General features: G+C 39.7%; 1 protein-coding gene across 2 annotated transcripts in view; it reads left to right on the plus strand.

The window, feature by feature from the left end:
• The window catches only part of PHKA2 (phosphorylase kinase regulatory subunit alpha 2), a 44,667-nt gene that overhangs the window by 7,654 nt on the left and 20,385 nt on the right, over nucleotides 1-16,628 (plus strand). For both annotated transcript variants that reach the window (XM_086879977.1, XM_086879976.1), the window contains exons 5-18: nucleotides 636-718; nucleotides 1,341-1,421; nucleotides 2,455-2,553; nucleotides 2,875-3,021; nucleotides 3,229-3,282; nucleotides 3,873-3,995; nucleotides 5,949-6,044; nucleotides 7,387-7,494; nucleotides 8,191-8,269; nucleotides 9,673-9,807; nucleotides 11,573-11,682; nucleotides 14,098-14,242; nucleotides 14,708-14,786; nucleotides 16,185-16,348. In XM_086879977.1, coding sequence (XP_086736103.1) covers nucleotides 636-718; nucleotides 1,341-1,421; nucleotides 2,455-2,553; nucleotides 2,875-3,021; nucleotides 3,229-3,282; nucleotides 3,873-3,995; nucleotides 5,949-6,044; nucleotides 7,387-7,494; nucleotides 8,191-8,269; nucleotides 9,673-9,807; nucleotides 11,573-11,682; nucleotides 14,098-14,242; nucleotides 14,708-14,786; nucleotides 16,185-16,348 — 1,503 coding nt within the window. The remainder of the gene's footprint in view (nucleotides 1-635; nucleotides 719-1,340; nucleotides 1,422-2,454; nucleotides 2,554-2,874; nucleotides 3,022-3,228; nucleotides 3,283-3,872; nucleotides 3,996-5,948; nucleotides 6,045-7,386; nucleotides 7,495-8,190; nucleotides 8,270-9,672; nucleotides 9,808-11,572; nucleotides 11,683-14,097; nucleotides 14,243-14,707; nucleotides 14,787-16,184; nucleotides 16,349-16,628) is intronic.

The following is a 16,628-nucleotide window of genomic DNA, read 5'->3' on the forward strand; positions in this document are numbered from 1 at the left end:
GTCTATGCCCTTAGTCAAGGCATCAAATACATGAGATATTTGCAATCATGTCAGAGAAGTCTCATGTTTAAAGACTTCGTAGGGGACAGCCACATTTCTTCACAGAGTGGCAACATCAAGTCAGGTGCACTTTTGCCATCAGTGTTTCTTCTCTTACTGGTGCTGTTTCATCTTGTCTTCTTCTTAATTCTACTCCTCCTGTGAGGATAAGGATTTTTTTCCTTAGATGTTTTTCTGTCCTTGAAGCTCCTTGCAGTTGATTCTGGCAGAGCAGGCACCTCATCATCTTGAACATTCCTAGGAAGAGCACTAAGCAGGCAGAGGGCTGGGGAGCTGTAGGAATAGGTATGCACTGTCCTGGAGAGCTAGAGCTGGCTCAGGTGCCTCTGCTTTATACCCATGGTCTGAGTGTCACTCTCACAGAGGTGGTTTTTGGTTGGCTTTTGAAGCAGTCTGTATTTGTGGGGCTTGAAGTATTTTGTCAGTAGCAAGTGTTGAGGCTGCTGCCTGATCTTTGGAAACCATGAGTTTTTCCTTTGATTTCAGGGGGCAGGGGTTGGTAGCAAATAAACAAAAGCATGAAGAGTAGCTGATACAGTTCTGATACAAGATAATTATTCTCTTGTTTTGATCAGGGCTACGTATTATCTTCACCCTTGATGAAGTTACCTTTATCCAGAACCTTGTTTTTTACATAGAAGCTGCCTACAAAGTTGCTGTAAGTAGTTATTTATATGTAAATCATCTGAACACTGCTCAAGTGTGGGTGGAAAATTATTTATTGCTGGAGAAGTAAAATAGGGACTTGTTTTTAACATGGGAAGATATCAGAACCTGTCAGTACTTTACACTGTGAGCAGTATCTTTGGAGATGCTGGGAGAGCTGTAGAGGATTTACTGCTTGCGTGGGTGAAGTATACTTGGTCTATTGTAATAATGGGGGGTTTTATTGATAATTAATGATGTGTCCTGATGTCTAATTGTAAGTCTTGTGGGCCTTTCTAGAAAGGGCTGGTTGTTAGCAAACCAAATTGAAGGAACACGGGGAGGAAGATGCACAGGAGGAGGGTTAAAGGGCATTGTGTGTTCTATGAAGGCAGTGATTCATGACTGAATATGTGATCTTGCTGGGGTATATTTTTACGTGCTACTTTTCAAACTTGAGAAGGGTCTCTTTTGAGACTTGGAGCACCTTAGCACCTTTCCTTCTTCTTTTTTTTTTTTTTTTGGCAAATAGTAAACTAATTTCATGTAGGGGTGGAGATCTGTTGTGGGAGAGAGGGCAGAAAAGTGCTTTTGTATATAATCATGCTATTTTTTTCTTGATGATGTTGTTGCAGGATTATGGAATTTGGGAGCGTGGTGATAAAACAAACCAAGGAATCCCTGAACTGAATGCAAGCTCCGTAGGGATGGCCAAAGTGAGAATGTCTTCCTGACACTTCCTTCACAGCTGCAGTGTTATGCTCAAGGGCTCTGACAAACCTAATGGCTTCCTTTGCATGGTCTTCTTGGCCACTGCAATAGGTAGCTGATTGTATAAGAATTTTTGTTTAGGTGTGAGTATTTTTTAGTGTAGAATCCTTGAGATAACAGCTCTCATTGAAGGACCTCAGCACAGTTGTTCCAGGGATTGCAAGAATGGTACTAGATTAATTGAACCACAAATCTGACAGATTCAGTGAGATGCAGTCTTATAAAGTGGCCTCTGATTTTCTTTCCCTCTTCCTTAATTCTTCAGCCTCAGTGTCATATGTGATGTTGTTATGGTAAGATTAAGTCACATGTAAATTCTAAAAAACAGCAGAATATCAGTTTAAGAAATTTTCTGCAAGTAGTTTAGAGAGAAAAATAAATGAAGATATACTTGAAAGAAAGTAGACGTTTCTGGTTCCCTCATAGCACAAGATCACAGAGATACAAAATGAAGTTCAGAAGGCCATAAATGTAAATGTGCAATTGACGACTACCTCATTACATGGTGTCTGAAGGATAGACAGAAGACAAATATCATTAAGGTCAAAGGTGTATTTACCTTCCAGCAGGATTTGTTAGATTTTGTGTGCACTGCAAGAGGGAGAGACTGCTGGTCTTAGCCCCACACTGATATAGGAGGCTGTTTTGGAATATAGGACAGGACAAGCATTTTCACTAAGTACATCAATATTTAGATGATGTCTCAGTGGAAACCTAGGTCCCAAATTTTTTAGAATTTGCTTTAAATTGTAGAAAGTATCACCAGTACATCAATCCACTATCCTACTAGTTGAAAACCAGAAATAGTTATTTTTTCTAAAATATTGCCAAGCTTCCCTTTAAAGATGAAAAAAATGTCAGTGAGGCAAACTGCTGTCTTAAGTAATTTCTTTCAGAGGTTAAGCACAGGTGCTGGGGTGTATGCTTGGTTTAAAAAATATTTATTGGTTTTGGGTTGTGTTTTGGTTTTCTTTAAAGGCTGCTTTGGAAGCAATTGATGAACTAGATCTTTTTGGAGCTCATGGAGGACACAAATCAGTGATTCATGTTCTTCCTGATGAAGTGGAACACTGTCAGGTAAAACATAGCCTGCTTTTTGCTTTACTAGGGGAAAACCTAACACCCTTTCCCCTTTGTTTATAAATGAAATGTTGATTAACTAAGCCAAGAATGTAACATAATAAGGATGGCTTCGGGCTATGCTGCTCACCCTGTTTCTAGTAGATAGGTGAAACTGAATAGTGTGAAGCATTCTCATTCTAACTCAGTTAAAAATAGCTGCACAGACTTCTCTGTCAGTTTGCAAATAGTGTAGTCTCATTTGCACTTGACATAGTTTTTTGAAGTAGGCAAATTGTTTTACATCCCTCTCTTCTGTTCTTGTCTCGTTTTTCTCAGTCTATTCTGTACTCCATGTTGCCAAGGGCATCCACATCAAAGGAGATAGATGCTGGCCTTCTGTCTATTATTTCTTACCCAGCTTTTGCAGTGGAGGATGTAAACCTTGTTAATGTAACCAAGAGTGAGATCATATCCAAATTGCAGGTAAGGATTTATTTTTGTTTTCCAAAGAGAGAAGCAGAACCTCTTTCTAAACCAAAAATCCTGATTAAATGAGGGTTGCCAGACTTCATCTCTGCATGAAGAGAGAAAGGAAGATACCTAAGTGACCCATAATACTCAGCACATATCTTTATGCTGATATTAGTCTGTGGGGAAGAAGTGTATGGGAAATGTTGTCTGTCTTTACAGGGCCGCTATGGCTGCTGTCGCTTTCTCCGAGATGGCTACAAGACACCCAGAGAGGTACTTCTGATATATATTTATGATGCATATTTTCTGTAAGCACATGGGAAAAATTTTATTTCTTCTTTGTAGACATATCTGTTTTATTTACATGAAGGGGGGAAGTTCTCCATCACTGCTAAAACATCATTGAGGATTTGGGGGTAATCCAGGTACCCACCCTGGAAAGGACACATATTTGAGGGAGGCTAAAGGTTTAAAAACCAGTTATTAAGGACAGAATTTAATTAAAGCATCATAAAGACCCCAGGACAATAATTCTGTAAGAATTAACCCTTAGATATGCTTATGGTGTCTAAGATGAAGTGGTATCTCTGAAACATCCCAAAATATCTTTGTGCTGAAATAGAGCCAAAATAATTTGGGAGACACTTAGATCCCGAGACTAAGAAGGATTGATTTGTCTAGAGAACCATTAAATGAGTTTGAGAGTGGATGTGACAAAGAAGTCAAGAGACTGCATGGAAACTATTTCTGGTGGGTTTATTGATTTCTACGTTTTAATTTGTATAAAATAGGCTACCATTATGATTGGAATATAAGTGGCTAATTTAGCACTGTGACTAAATGAATGTGGTTGAATTTTTTAGGATCCAAGCAGGCTGCACTATGATCCTGCTGAGCTCAAGCTCTTTGAGAATATTGAATGTGAGTGGCCAGTATTCTGGACATACTTCCTAATTGATGGAATATTTAATGAGGACAAAATCCAGGTGAGGAAAGAAGAAATTGCTTTCAAATTGCAAAACCATTTGCCCACAGTATTTTGTAACTTTGTTCTGTGTTTGTTTTGGGCATTATTTGGATACCCCATTAACAGAGTGGAATAGTCTTCAGCCAATTTCACCTTCCTGGGGAGTTCATGACACGATGGAGGCAGCAGGGTTGTGCACACTGGGGCCTGGTTGCCCTCTCCCTACCAGGTTGAGTGGATCTGTTAGCTGGGGTGGTAAAACTGGGCTGAACAGGCTTTATTTGCCTGATTTTGTCTTATCACCAGCCTTGATGCCCCTTTCACAATTACTTCAGGATGACACAAGTTTCTTTTTCCCCAACCTTTCTGGCTTGGCTGCTGAGAAGAAGATTCGTAGCACTTTCAGTCTTTTTGCACATTCAGAGAGATTTGGGATTGGCTTATGTGGGGCAATTTCATTTTCACTAATTCCTTAAGTCACTTCATGCCATTACTGTGCCAGAGACATCCAGTTGTCAGGGACCTAAATTGATAGAAGCTCTCCAAAGGTTATGGTGGGACCAGGGGAGTGTTGGTGACCTAAAGAGCAGCAAGTAGCCAGGAGTAAATGCATTCATACCAGAACTTCTGAAGATTGGTAGCTTGAAAGAAATAAAAAATATATGTGATTTAAAATTGCCTAGTGTGCAGGGGGATAGGAGATCGCTAAACTCCTTAAAAAATTGAAATGTCATCACAAACAATTCAGAGAATTTCAGACCAAAGAGCCCTCTTCCTGTGTCAGATGTTGCAAATCAAGTGAAATTCCTCCTGACACTAGACACATAAACTGTTTTCCTGAACACAGTAAAAGTAGTCTGGTGAAGGGACAATTGGCATTATTTGATGAGGGGAAAAATTTACTGAAACTTCAGTCCTGGCAATAAAATACCACTTCCTGAAGCAGTCTCTAGACCTTAGTTGGATTATCTGGGACAGTATGTACCTGGTTGTTATTTTTAGTGTGCAGATGGACTGTTCTAGGGCATGGTCAGGGCAATTGCTCCCAGTTTCCACTGTTTAAACATAGCTGAATGAGTCACTGAGACATTCAGGTGAATGTCTAGTCCCCAATTACTGCTGCAAACAAATGGTTTTGCTAGAAAAATAAGCGCCCTGAGGACTCAAAAAAAGTGGAGTGGACAGGATACTGAAAATATCAGTGTATTTGTGAACCTGTGAGTACCTTACTTTGAGTGATCCACTGTACTCAGGAGCGGCAGAAAAAGGATTTCTGAGGCAGGTGCTGGAAGTGCTTGAAAAGTCTCTGAGTAAAAACTTGGAGTGGATAGTTAATAAATGTAACAAACTAAGGAATCTGATAAAAAGAAAATGTATTACATCTTCTAATCAGTCTGCTATTCCTATTCCTAATACGTTGTCCAGTATCACAAGAAAAGAGGATTTGCTGTCCAGTGAACATAGATACTTTTAAACATTTAAATCTATTTAACCTTTCCTTGTGATAAAATTTTAGTCAAATCAGTTACGAGAATTTTCTGATTTCCCAATCCTGCAAAGCAGAATTCTGTAAGCCACAGACAAATGTTCATGGCATATAGCTAATAACTTATACCTTACACTCTGACAGATACTGGTAGTCTAATGTCTGTGTAACTGCACTGTCATCCATTGAAAATTGTATGTAGGACATGTTCCAGTGACTTTTCAATAGGAGTATATTGGAAGTTTTGTATTGCAGCAATGCGTTACAGATTGAGGACAAGTGTTCATGTTTCTGATAACACTGAGATGCTGGAACAGTCTCTGATAATTTGAACCCTGTTCTTCCATCAGCAAGTCATGATTCCTTCATCCCTTTTTTATTTTTTATATATGTGAACTTTTACTAAGAAAGTACCATTCAAGAGTACTTTGCTTCAGTTTTGCTGACTTAATGTGAATTCTCAGTCTCTTTTAAAAATAATTCCAGGTACAAGAGTATAGAGAGGCTCTGGAAGGAATACTTATTAGAGAGAAGAATGGATTAGTACTAATGCCTGAACTGTATGCAGTCCCTCCAGAAAAGGTATTGTGAAAATGCAGCGTCCACTTCAATATGCAAAGTAGAGAGAGCGAGAGGAATGTCAGTCTTAAGATTTTCCTGTGTCTGCTGAATCTAAATCAACAATAAAAAAGACTATTACACATTATCTTAAAGCATCCTCTCACAGCTCCTGCTGAGAAATGGTAAACTTTAGGCTTCCAAATGATCACATTTTTTACTTGTAAATTGGAGTGTCTGGAAATACTACAGTGGGACTAAAATTTTGCATCTTTAGAACAAGACACGTATTCAAGAAGTGTTGATAGTGAAACTCAAAGAAGAAATAAAGCATAGACTGTCCTGCCTGTCTAATCCGTTGATTGACTGTGCTGCCCTTTTCCAGAGCATGTATGGGGAGACAGGTTTCAAATGGTTAGGGTTTGGGCTGGGATTTTTGTTTGGTTTTTTTGGGTATTTTCCCCCACCTTTGCTGTTACTGTTTATCTCATTCTCCCATTGTGACAGAGAAATCCAGATGAGCTTATGTGCTCTTCCATGCTATTTGCCTTTGTATCCCTCCCTGCCAACTTCTTCTCCCACTCCAGACTTCTCAGCCCTCACTCACTAAGGGTGTGGAGCCTCCTGGGTTGGTCTGAGTTGCTCAGCCGACAGCTGATGCCTTGCTCGCAGATCTGAGGTGGAAACTGAATTGCCTTCCTAGTGGGAACAAGCGTGTAAGAGTCCAGAGCCTTCTTGTGAATTTTGATATGATATTATGATAATGATCTGAAAAACATGCCACATAAACAGGGTAGATTTTTGTCTGTCTGTAAAAGAAATATGAAATGGCTGCCTCAAGATGTAATCTGGGAGGGTTTTTGCCCTGCCCTCAGTAGATCTGTACACTGTAAAACTAAGGCAGTTTTTCTAAATTAGTATTTAGAAATTGACCATCCTTGCTAACAGAGGAAAGGTGGAATAATCTTAATATTGGAAAGCACCTTTGCTTCAGAAATCTGAGTAGACATCAAGTTAAAAGTGTCATCTTGGAAGGGGTTGGAAAGCAGATACCCAATTACCTATGAGCAGCCCAGAGGGAAGGCAGCAAAGGCATGGTGAGAAGAAAGTGGAAGAGCTAATACCTAAGCTGTAATTGCATGTGGAGTCCCCATTCATCCTCCAGCTTTGAAGGGTGGGAAGAGGTACAAAAAGGAAGTGTAGCCCTTGTCCCAGAAAATGTAGAGCCTTGAAAGTGAAACCATGGCATCTCTGTGTCAGTAGTAAGGGCAGGCTTGAAAGGGTTGATGTCTGCAAATACTTACATGTTATTGATTGCTCCTCACAACTTTAGGGTAATTTTTTTTGCTTATGTATTTGTTTTCAGGTGGATGAGGAGTATGAAAATCCTCACTCGGTGGATCGTGTCCCAGTGGGAAAGCTGCCACATCTTTGGGGCCAATCATTGTATGTCCTGAGCTGCCTGTTAGCAGAGGTAATTATTTCTTGCATAGTAGATAAACTTGTATTTCATTTTGTTTGAGATGGCTTGGACTTTAAGTACAGTTTTGTTGACAGGTAAAGGACTGTGTGTTTTCTAGTAGGAATATGAAAGGCTGACTCTGAGCTTTCAGGACCTATTTTTTTTTTTTTTTCTAATATAGCTGTGCAATTGTCTGTTTCTAATGAAGCTCAGTAAGTTGTCACATGGTCTGGGTATATGTTTAGAATAGAAGAGTATGCTCAGGCTGACTTGGCTGTTCCAGAGCCAGGATTTTGGGCCATTTCAGCTTTACTAGGCTATTCCTTGCTCTATGGCATGATGTATCTATTAGTCAGACACATTAAAGTCAGACCAGTTAACAGAAGCACAAATATCTCTATGGAGCTGCCAAAAAAAATCACTTTCCTGGTTAAATTATGTTTGTGCTGTAACTCTGAAACAGGAATTATGAATGCAGATCGTGTCAGTCATAACCATTTTCTTGTTGTTTCAAACAATATTGCAGCCATTGTTTTTATTGAATGCACTACTTAATGGGCAGGGTAGATAATCCAGGCTTTAAGTCCTGCTGTTTTTTATTTTGAAAAAATATGAAAATTGGTTAGGATTTATTCTATATGTCAGAAGCCTTTTACTTGAATTCTGTTTTTTCCGTTACTTTTTTTCTTTCTTTTGCATTTGTTTTAGGGATTTCTTGCCGCAGGTGAAATTGATCCTTTAAACAGGAGATTTTCCACTGGTTTTAAACCTGATGTTGTGGTACAAGGTGAGGGAATTTTGTGAACATCTGTGTGAATTGAATCATGTGATGGCAAGGTCCCTGTGTACAGGAGAGATTAAAGATGTATTTAAAAATAATGTGATTTTTTTTTGCATGGGGCATAGATGTTTTGATGACATTATGAGAAGAAGGAGTTTGTTTGCCTAGCTGCCTTTTTCCAGGAGGGAAGATCGGGTTTAAGGCACTTTTTTAAAAAACAGTATTCGTTAGAGTTTTAAGATGTGTCTGGCATTGGAGAGTGGCAGACTTAATCTTGTAGTGAAAAGGAAAATCTTGGCAGCTTCTAGAAAAAAGAAGGACTGGCAGGAGGTGTATCAGGTTAATCAGTTCCATGTAGCCCCTTTTCAGAAGGACCAGAGAGCACTGAGTGTGGAGGAGCCCTCTACACAGAGGTGAGGCAGCAGGAGTTACCAGCTGCTGCAGGGAGTGGCCTCTTTAGTTTGTGCAAGAACAGCCAAAACCAGAAATCAAGTAGAGAGCAAACAGCAGATCAGGTCTTAAAGATCCATGGCCTGAACCGCTCTGAAAGAGCAACCAGCTCATTTATCAGGAGCAGCCTTTGTCAAGGATACTGTGACCTGGGCTGGTGCTTGTTTACCCCCTGTTGATGCCTCATGGGACTAACATTTCGTTATTTTGAAATGCTTCATTTCCAACAGAAATAGAAGTGCTTATTTTTAGCATTCTTTGGCAAGTATTCACAATACAAAGAAAAGTACTGCATTAGTCCAAATCAGTAAGCCCCTTACCATGAGCGAAACTTTAGGTGGGACAAGAGATGAGTTCTGGGCCTGGATTGTAAATTCCTCTCATTAGGGATTACTTTTCTCCCTACCGCTGCCATTTTGTGTCCTCTGAAACATTTATTGCTATACAAACGACAGCCCCGGTTCCCCAGTGACTTGGCTGCATTGTTATAGTGTTCTGTGTTAAAATAACAAAGATTTTTCATGTCCCTTTGCCCTTTCTAGGGGGAAAGCCCTAAAAGAGACTGTCTGCTAAAAGAGACTGTGTGATCCAAACTAGTGGTACTTTCTTTAAAGAAATCAGAAGCAACTGATTTAAGTCTCCAAGAACCTGTTTTAACCTCAGCAGCTCTGACCCTGCTTTGAGCAGGAGGTTTGAATAGAGACTTTAGAGTACTCTTTTCACCCTTCTGACCGCCTGTCCAAAGTGGACAGGAATGGCAAGAAATACTGAGAAATAGAGGATTAAAATTAGTCAGGAGCCCTATTGCAATCCCTTTTGATTTCATGAATCCATAAATTAAGAAAAAAGTGAGGCCTTTGTGCCTCTTTAGTTAGCTAAATGCATTTGTTGAGAGGTACAGTCAGTTAAAAAGAGCAGAACATTGGTATTTACTTGTGTTTCTGTTTTCTGGTACACAGTAACTGTTTTGGCAGAATCTAATCAAATTAAGACTCTTTTGCAAGACCGTGGAATCGATGTTCAGAGCATTGCTGATATCCATCCTCTCAGAGTGCAGCCAGCTCGCATCCTCAGCAACCTCTACACCATGCTGGGTAAGTATTACAACACAGAAGCCTCTTAGTGCCAGGCAAGGTACTTTTTAAGCTTAACCAGCTTAGAATTTCTGTCTTAAATACAGGGCTCAAACAGGGGAAAAAAATAACTTCATTAGAAATGGTGGCAAAAATACAAGTTTCCCTGTGCCCTTAGAGTTAGACAAAAATGGACTCTTCATTTGTCCTCCAGAAACTACTTCCACAAAGAAACTGGCTTTTGAAAAAATACCTGGAAAAACACAGAAGAAAAAAAATTAAATCTTTTTCCTTTGAGAACTTACTTGAGTCTGGAAACTGGGCAGTATGATTTTTGTCTTCCCAGCAAGCAGTCTGGGAAGTTTTCTGCTCCAAATCAGGCAAGCTGTGCTGCTATCAGAGCATCTTTGGGCTGTCAGGTTCTTGCTCAGGTTCCTCCCAGCCCGGAGCTGAGATAAGCTGCTGAAGCTCTCTGTCTCTGTTGGAAACCCAGAAGCCTTCAGGGCTTTTCTAAACACAGAACTTTAAATACATTCCAGTTCCTCACCAGTGGCTCTCAAGTCCTGCTTTCCTCAGAGCTGGAATTGACTTAAATAAGTGCCCCAAAGCTCTGACTGGTTCTAGTTGTTAAGTCTTTTCATAACTGGTTCTTAATAGTCCTTGCTGGATTTGGTACTTGGTGGAAAGTTTGTTACATGTATTCCTAATTTAACTTAGTTTTACTTCTTCAGGCATGCCAGCAACTCATGACTCAGAATTGTGGATACTGCTATGAAGTAAAATTGAAGTGGGGTGACTCAGCACTGGTAGATTCCTTTGCTGTGTGGACAAGGGGAGCTGTATCCTGCTTCTCTGTCAGTCTGGAGCATGTTCCCATGGCACTTTGGTTACAGATAATGCTGTCTGCTCATGGGTTGAACATTTTTTTGTTGTGGTGGTTTTTGTTTGTAAAGTTTGTTTTTTTGTTTTAACAGGGAGTTTTTTTTGGAATCATTCAAAGTAATGAGGCATTCAGATTTGAGAAAGAATGCCCTTTACACTGAGAAATTATATATGTTGCTTCTGTGAAATAATCTGTCTCTTCACCTTAGAGTTCTTTAAAAAATTGAGACTTTTGTGGGCTTTCCTGAGGTTTACATTTATTTTATTATAATTCATAATGGCTTTCTTTCTCTAGTGGGGGGGTGTGAGTAGGATGATTTGATACTTTGTTTTAAACAATGACTTCTTTGGGAATGTTCACAATAGTATTTTTTCAGGCACGTGATTGTTTGGTTCCTGTTCCCTGTCAGAAAGATTCAAGTCAGCTCTTGGCTGCTAGTGCAAAGGTTGTAGTGTGGATAATTTGCTAATAAGCTCTACTGAGAAAACTGAAGCTTACTAAAGCCTGATGAAAATCTGTCGTTGTATTTGGATGTACTCTGTGTGTTGGTTTAGCCTGCAGGCATCAGTTTATAAGGTCCTATATTTGAAAACACTAGGATTTCTGGGTTATGTTGATGGCCTTGTTTTTGTAGTATCTGATCTCCTGTCCTTGGGTACTGAGCAATTATGGTAATTATAAGACCACATCCATGGTGAGCGAAGCCAAAATTTTAATTTTTAATCAGGCCTTTGAAGGACTCTGGCTGTTTGCTACAAAACCAGTTTGTAGCCTCACACTCTGTTACTGGTTTTGTGCCTTGCTGGTATTAGTGGAGTAAGTTTTCCTGTCTAAATTGGTTAGTTTGAAAAACAACAGAGAAAATGTTAGCTGAGATTTTTTTTATTTCTCTTTCCTTTCCAGGCCGGAATAAGAACATGAAATTAAGTGGCCGACCACATCGACACATTGGAGTGTTGGGCACCTCCAAGCTCTATGTGATAAGAAATCAAATATTTGCTTTTACCCCTCAGGTAAGCACGTAAAATTGGCAGGAAAATCACTCCTTTCTTAATGGTGAATCATTAGTGAAGCACTTTGCTTTTCCCTGCTGTCATTGTACCTTAGGTAAAACAGGGCTGACACAGCAGATGTGCTTTACTTTGTAGGGTTTTTAAGAGCGTGGGGTGATCAGCATGGTAGAAGTGCTGATAAATCTCTTTTCCATATACAGAGTCTGGTTTCTTTGGCTTCTGGTTTAGGAGAACACAATGAATCAATAGACAAAGTTGTTACTGATCTCTGCCCACACCAGCATTCTAATTAATGAAATAGTTTCTGCAGAAATAGATCACTTATTGTATCTTTCTACCGATTGCTTTGATGATAAAATTAGTACCACGTAAGTCTGCCAAATACCATAACCCCTAGGAGGTAAAGCTGTGATCTTTTCATTATATTGTTGAAAGGGTCACTAGTGCTGAGAAATGGATGTTCTGTCTTTTTCTCTTTAGTTTTTTCAGTGTTGCTGGAAGCTTGGATACTCACAGAATCAATGGCCTCCTGTTTATACATTTAATGAAATGCACCACACTTATTTCAATAGAAATATTCCAGCAGTTGGTACTAAATGGCGAGGGAGTGACCTGCTCCAAGCATGTACAACTGATGCAGGATAAAGAATGCATCCACCCTTCTAAACAGATGTTTGACTAATGAAGTCTTTAAACTCTGGCTGAAGGCATTCAGTGGACTCTGTAGAAGGCTTCTGTACTACCTCATAATGTCCAAACAAATCAGATACTGCAAAAATTGTAGATCCTTTCTCATTCTTCCCCATGCCAGTTGATCACAAGCACCTTTATAGAATGTTGTGTTACTTCCTCCCTGTGCCAATTTTCACTTTTGCAAATAAGGGAAAAATTCCTTAGAGCTGTGATTTTTTCCAAAATATCTCTTGGTACACATCCTACTATGTAAGTAGGATCCAGCATTCCCTCTAAAATCTTGTCTTGTATCGAGTAAGGACATATTAGGATATTCCAAAATGGCATTTATCTTTATATTTAGCAACACAGTGACAGTTCCTGCTTATGCCATGGTTTACTAAAACTCCATAACATTTTCCATTGTACTTTGAAGCCAGACACTTCCCCTGACTTTTTTTTTTTGAGGTGGATGAAGTTAATGTTTAATGTCACCTTCCTAAGGTTAGCAGTTAAATCATCTTGTTGATCTTGACTAGTGTCCACAAATTTTGTGATTTTGTCATTTGTATTTCATTCTTTTCTAGTGAAAGCATTGATTAGGTGTGGGGCAAAGGCTGACTTCATTCAGATACAGTAATTCTGAAAAAAATGGTTAATAACTACATTTTGAGAACAGTTCTAAAAGTTCTGTTTCATAGGATGTTTTTGTATAGCTCACTAGTGTGAAAATTTGAAGAAGCTGGCAGGTGTCAGCCATTTTCTTTTACTTCCCAACTGGTTGCTCCAAAGAAGGAAATTGGACTAATCTGTTGATATTGGTTTTTGACCATCTTACTTGTTCATTTTGTAATTATCTTGGCTGTATCAAATTGCCTTTATTTTCCTTTGTTTTCATGCACTGGAATTGGGCTTTAAATGGCTCTTCCTTTTTAAAGACAGGCAGTGTGTTTCCTTGTCTCTGGATTTCTGGGACTTTTTCTTCTTGAATTACCAAAGCTAATTGTGAGTGGCTCAAGGATTCTTTTGGCTAGTTCCTGATTCCTCCTGTGAAGAAATTTCTCTGGACTTTATCAGCTTGAACTTCCATGTTTTTTATGCACTTAGTCCTCCCCAAGGCTTATGGGCTTTCTTAACTTTTGTTGTGGCTGCTTTGACATACTTTCCATTATTTGTCCAGCTTCTTTTGTTCCAACTCTTGAAGTAGCCATAATAATCTCTTACTGTGTTTCTTGGCTTCCTGAAGCAGTGGGAGTAGAACTTTGCAATTGCACATCTCCTGTACCTTTTTTCCTCAGTAACTGCCAGCTTTTCTGTATTCTGCTTGACTCTCAAATGGTTCCCAGGAGACATACAGTTACTGGCTCCCAGTGCCCAATGTGCACTTAAGCCTGTTTATTGTTTTTGTTACTATTGTTTGCTTTTTTCCCACATTTAGAGTACTGCCGTCTTCCAGATCATAGGTCAGTGTAATTGGGAAGATTCTGCTTCATGGCTGTGATTACTTAGGTTTTGTTTGTATGGCTTACTTTGATGTTCAGTCTACAGGTGTAAGAAAATGGACTCTTGCACAAGCATGGATTTCTTTTTTACAATCTGAGGCCTTGTTAGGTTAATTCAGGTCATTTTTGTTGTGGTCAGGAGTAGCTCACAGAGCTTTTTTGAATGATTTAAGGGAGGGAATAGAAAAAAATAAGGACAGCACTGACAACTACCCCTATGTTGTGTTTTTCTCTTCTCTAGTTCACTGACCAGCATCACTTCTATCTGGCTCTAGACAATCAGATGATTGTGGAGATGCTCAAGACAGAGCTGGCTTACCTCACTTCATGCTGGAGGATGACAGGGAGACCAACCTTGACATTTCCCATCACCCACACAATGCTTGGTAAACTTAATTTTCTCTGTTTCAAGCAGAGTAGATTACTGCAGGAGAATAGGATGGACATTGGTTTGAGAGGAGACAGGTAGCAGGACTTCTAACATCAGAAGTACGATTTAATTTTCTCATGTGTACGCTGAATTTGGATGACATGGTAATATATAACTTTGGTTTTACGCCCTCTTCCATCACCCCATCATCTGCATGCTATTTCTGTCTAAAGAAATTTCATAGAAATCCCCTTGGAACTTGTCTTGAGAGGGTTGGTGTTTGTCTTTAGAACTTGTCTAGGGGTTGTGTTTTGTTTGCTTGTTTGTCTGGGATTTTTGAATAAGCTAATATTGATAGCACATGGGGGTTCTGCCTTAAATTTGCCTGATTGTCGTAGACAACACCCAGTAATTCACTGTATTTGGATGTGATAATTTAAGAATGTTGGTGAGCTTCAATTCTTCCATTATTCTTTTTTAGTTGATGATGGTACTGACATTCATCCAGCAGTTCTTGCCACAATAAGAAAATTAGAAGATGGTTATTTTGGAGGTGCGAGGTAATGTCAGAATCACCAAATTATTATCTCCATGATTTTTAAAATTAAATCCTGTAAAAGTCACAGTTTTGAATTTGTGATAGTGCACAGACTTTTTACTAGAATTCTGCAGAGAAGGAAGTTTCAGCTTTTTTATTTTGTGGCAATCAAATGGTAGCTGGACCTCAGGTGCAATGGAAAAGATACATCTCCCAAAAAGTGTCCTATCTCTGACTGCCATTAATGAACAAAGAAAACTAACATCAAATTTTGGAAATGTGAAATCTTGACTCTGGATGGCCTTCTGTTATTAAAAAGTAAATTATTTTCACAGTTACTGGACATGATTTTTAAACATTGCTTGCATGTAGTACTTGTAAGCTGGTGTGTTCCATTCATCTCTGTGTAAAATACAATGCCACAGGACCTCCCTATTCTTTTTCTACTTGCCCTCTCAACCAGTATCTTCGACAATCAAATATTGTCGTGACTTAACTCCAGTCAACAACTCAGCCCCACATGGCCACTCACTACCCTTAGTGGGATCAGGGAGAGAATTGGAAAAACACAAGTGAGAAAACTCGTGGGTTGCAATAAAGAGAGTTTAGTAAGTAGAGAAAAAAAACCACACATGCTGGCAGAGCAAAATGGTAAATTCATTTACCACTTTCCATGGGCAGGTGGTTCTTCAACCATCTTCAGGAAAGCTGGACTCCATCAAATATAACTGTGGCTTTGGAAGACAAACCCCTGTATCCCTGAACATCCTCCCCTTCATTCTTCTTCCCCTGGCTTTATATACTGAACATGATACCCTATGGTGTGGAATGCCCCTGTGGTCAGCAGGTGTCAGCTGTCTGGCTGTGTCCCCTCCCAGCTCCTTGTGCACCCCCAGCCTGTGCTGGTGGAGTGAGGTGAGAAGCAGAAAAGGCTGGGATGCTGTGTAAGCCCTGCTTAGCAGTAACTAATACATCCCTGTGTTATCAGCACTGCTTCCAGCACAAATCCAAAGCATAGCCCCATCATTAACTCTTATCCCTAAAACCAGCACAGATGGTTCAGCAACTTCCAGTTCTGTGAAAAGACACTGCTGTTCATGGGGCCTTCTCAAGTCCTTGTTCAGGGTCTCTCTTTATATGAACATACAACACCCTGCATAATTAGGCTTTGAGTTAGGCCTGTTACCATAATACAGTTAAAATCAATTAGTACCTGGAGCGGTAAGTCCCCAGCTGGATCTGCAACTGTTGTTTTCCTTTTTTATTTTTCAGTGTCAGTTTATGTGACTTTGTAGTTGCCAAAGGTGGATTGAACAGTAGGTTTCATAAATTTTGGAGGAGTTGTTGAAAGCTAAGTGAACATTAATCGGTATCAGAATGGTGGATGTTAATGCTGCTTGGCACATGTCCCCTTTTGCAGAGTGAAGATAGGCAAGCTATCAGAATTTCTTACCACCTCCTTTCATACATATCTGAGCTTCCTGGATCCAGACTGTGACCTAAAATTGTTTGATGACAGTAATGACAGCTGTAATAGTCCTGACAGTGAATATGGAGACTACCCAGCAGATTTCTGTGAAAAAGGTAGTAATGTTTTTTGACTTGGTATTTTTTTTCTCTGTCAAGTTCTATCAGCAGAGCCTGGGCTTGCCTGCAGTACAGAGTCTGTTCTGTGCACAGCTGATGGTCATTTGGTTTTTCATTCATCCACCCGAGGACAGGACCTGCATGACTCAGTTTGGAGAATGATTTCATGTGTGTTCCTCCTGCATTTGTAGTATGGCATTGACTCACAACTGCTACAGCAAAGCTGAGTCTGGAGAGTCAGCAGGTGGGAAGTTGTGGAAGAAGTTAGAGGGAAGAG

This window comes from Cyanistes caeruleus, chromosome 3, assembly GCF_971803275.1.
Source record: "Cyanistes caeruleus chromosome 3, bCyaCae1.hap1.1, whole genome shotgun sequence".
In the NCBI taxonomy this organism is placed as follows: Eukaryota; Metazoa; Chordata; class Aves; order Passeriformes; family Paridae; genus Cyanistes; species Cyanistes caeruleus.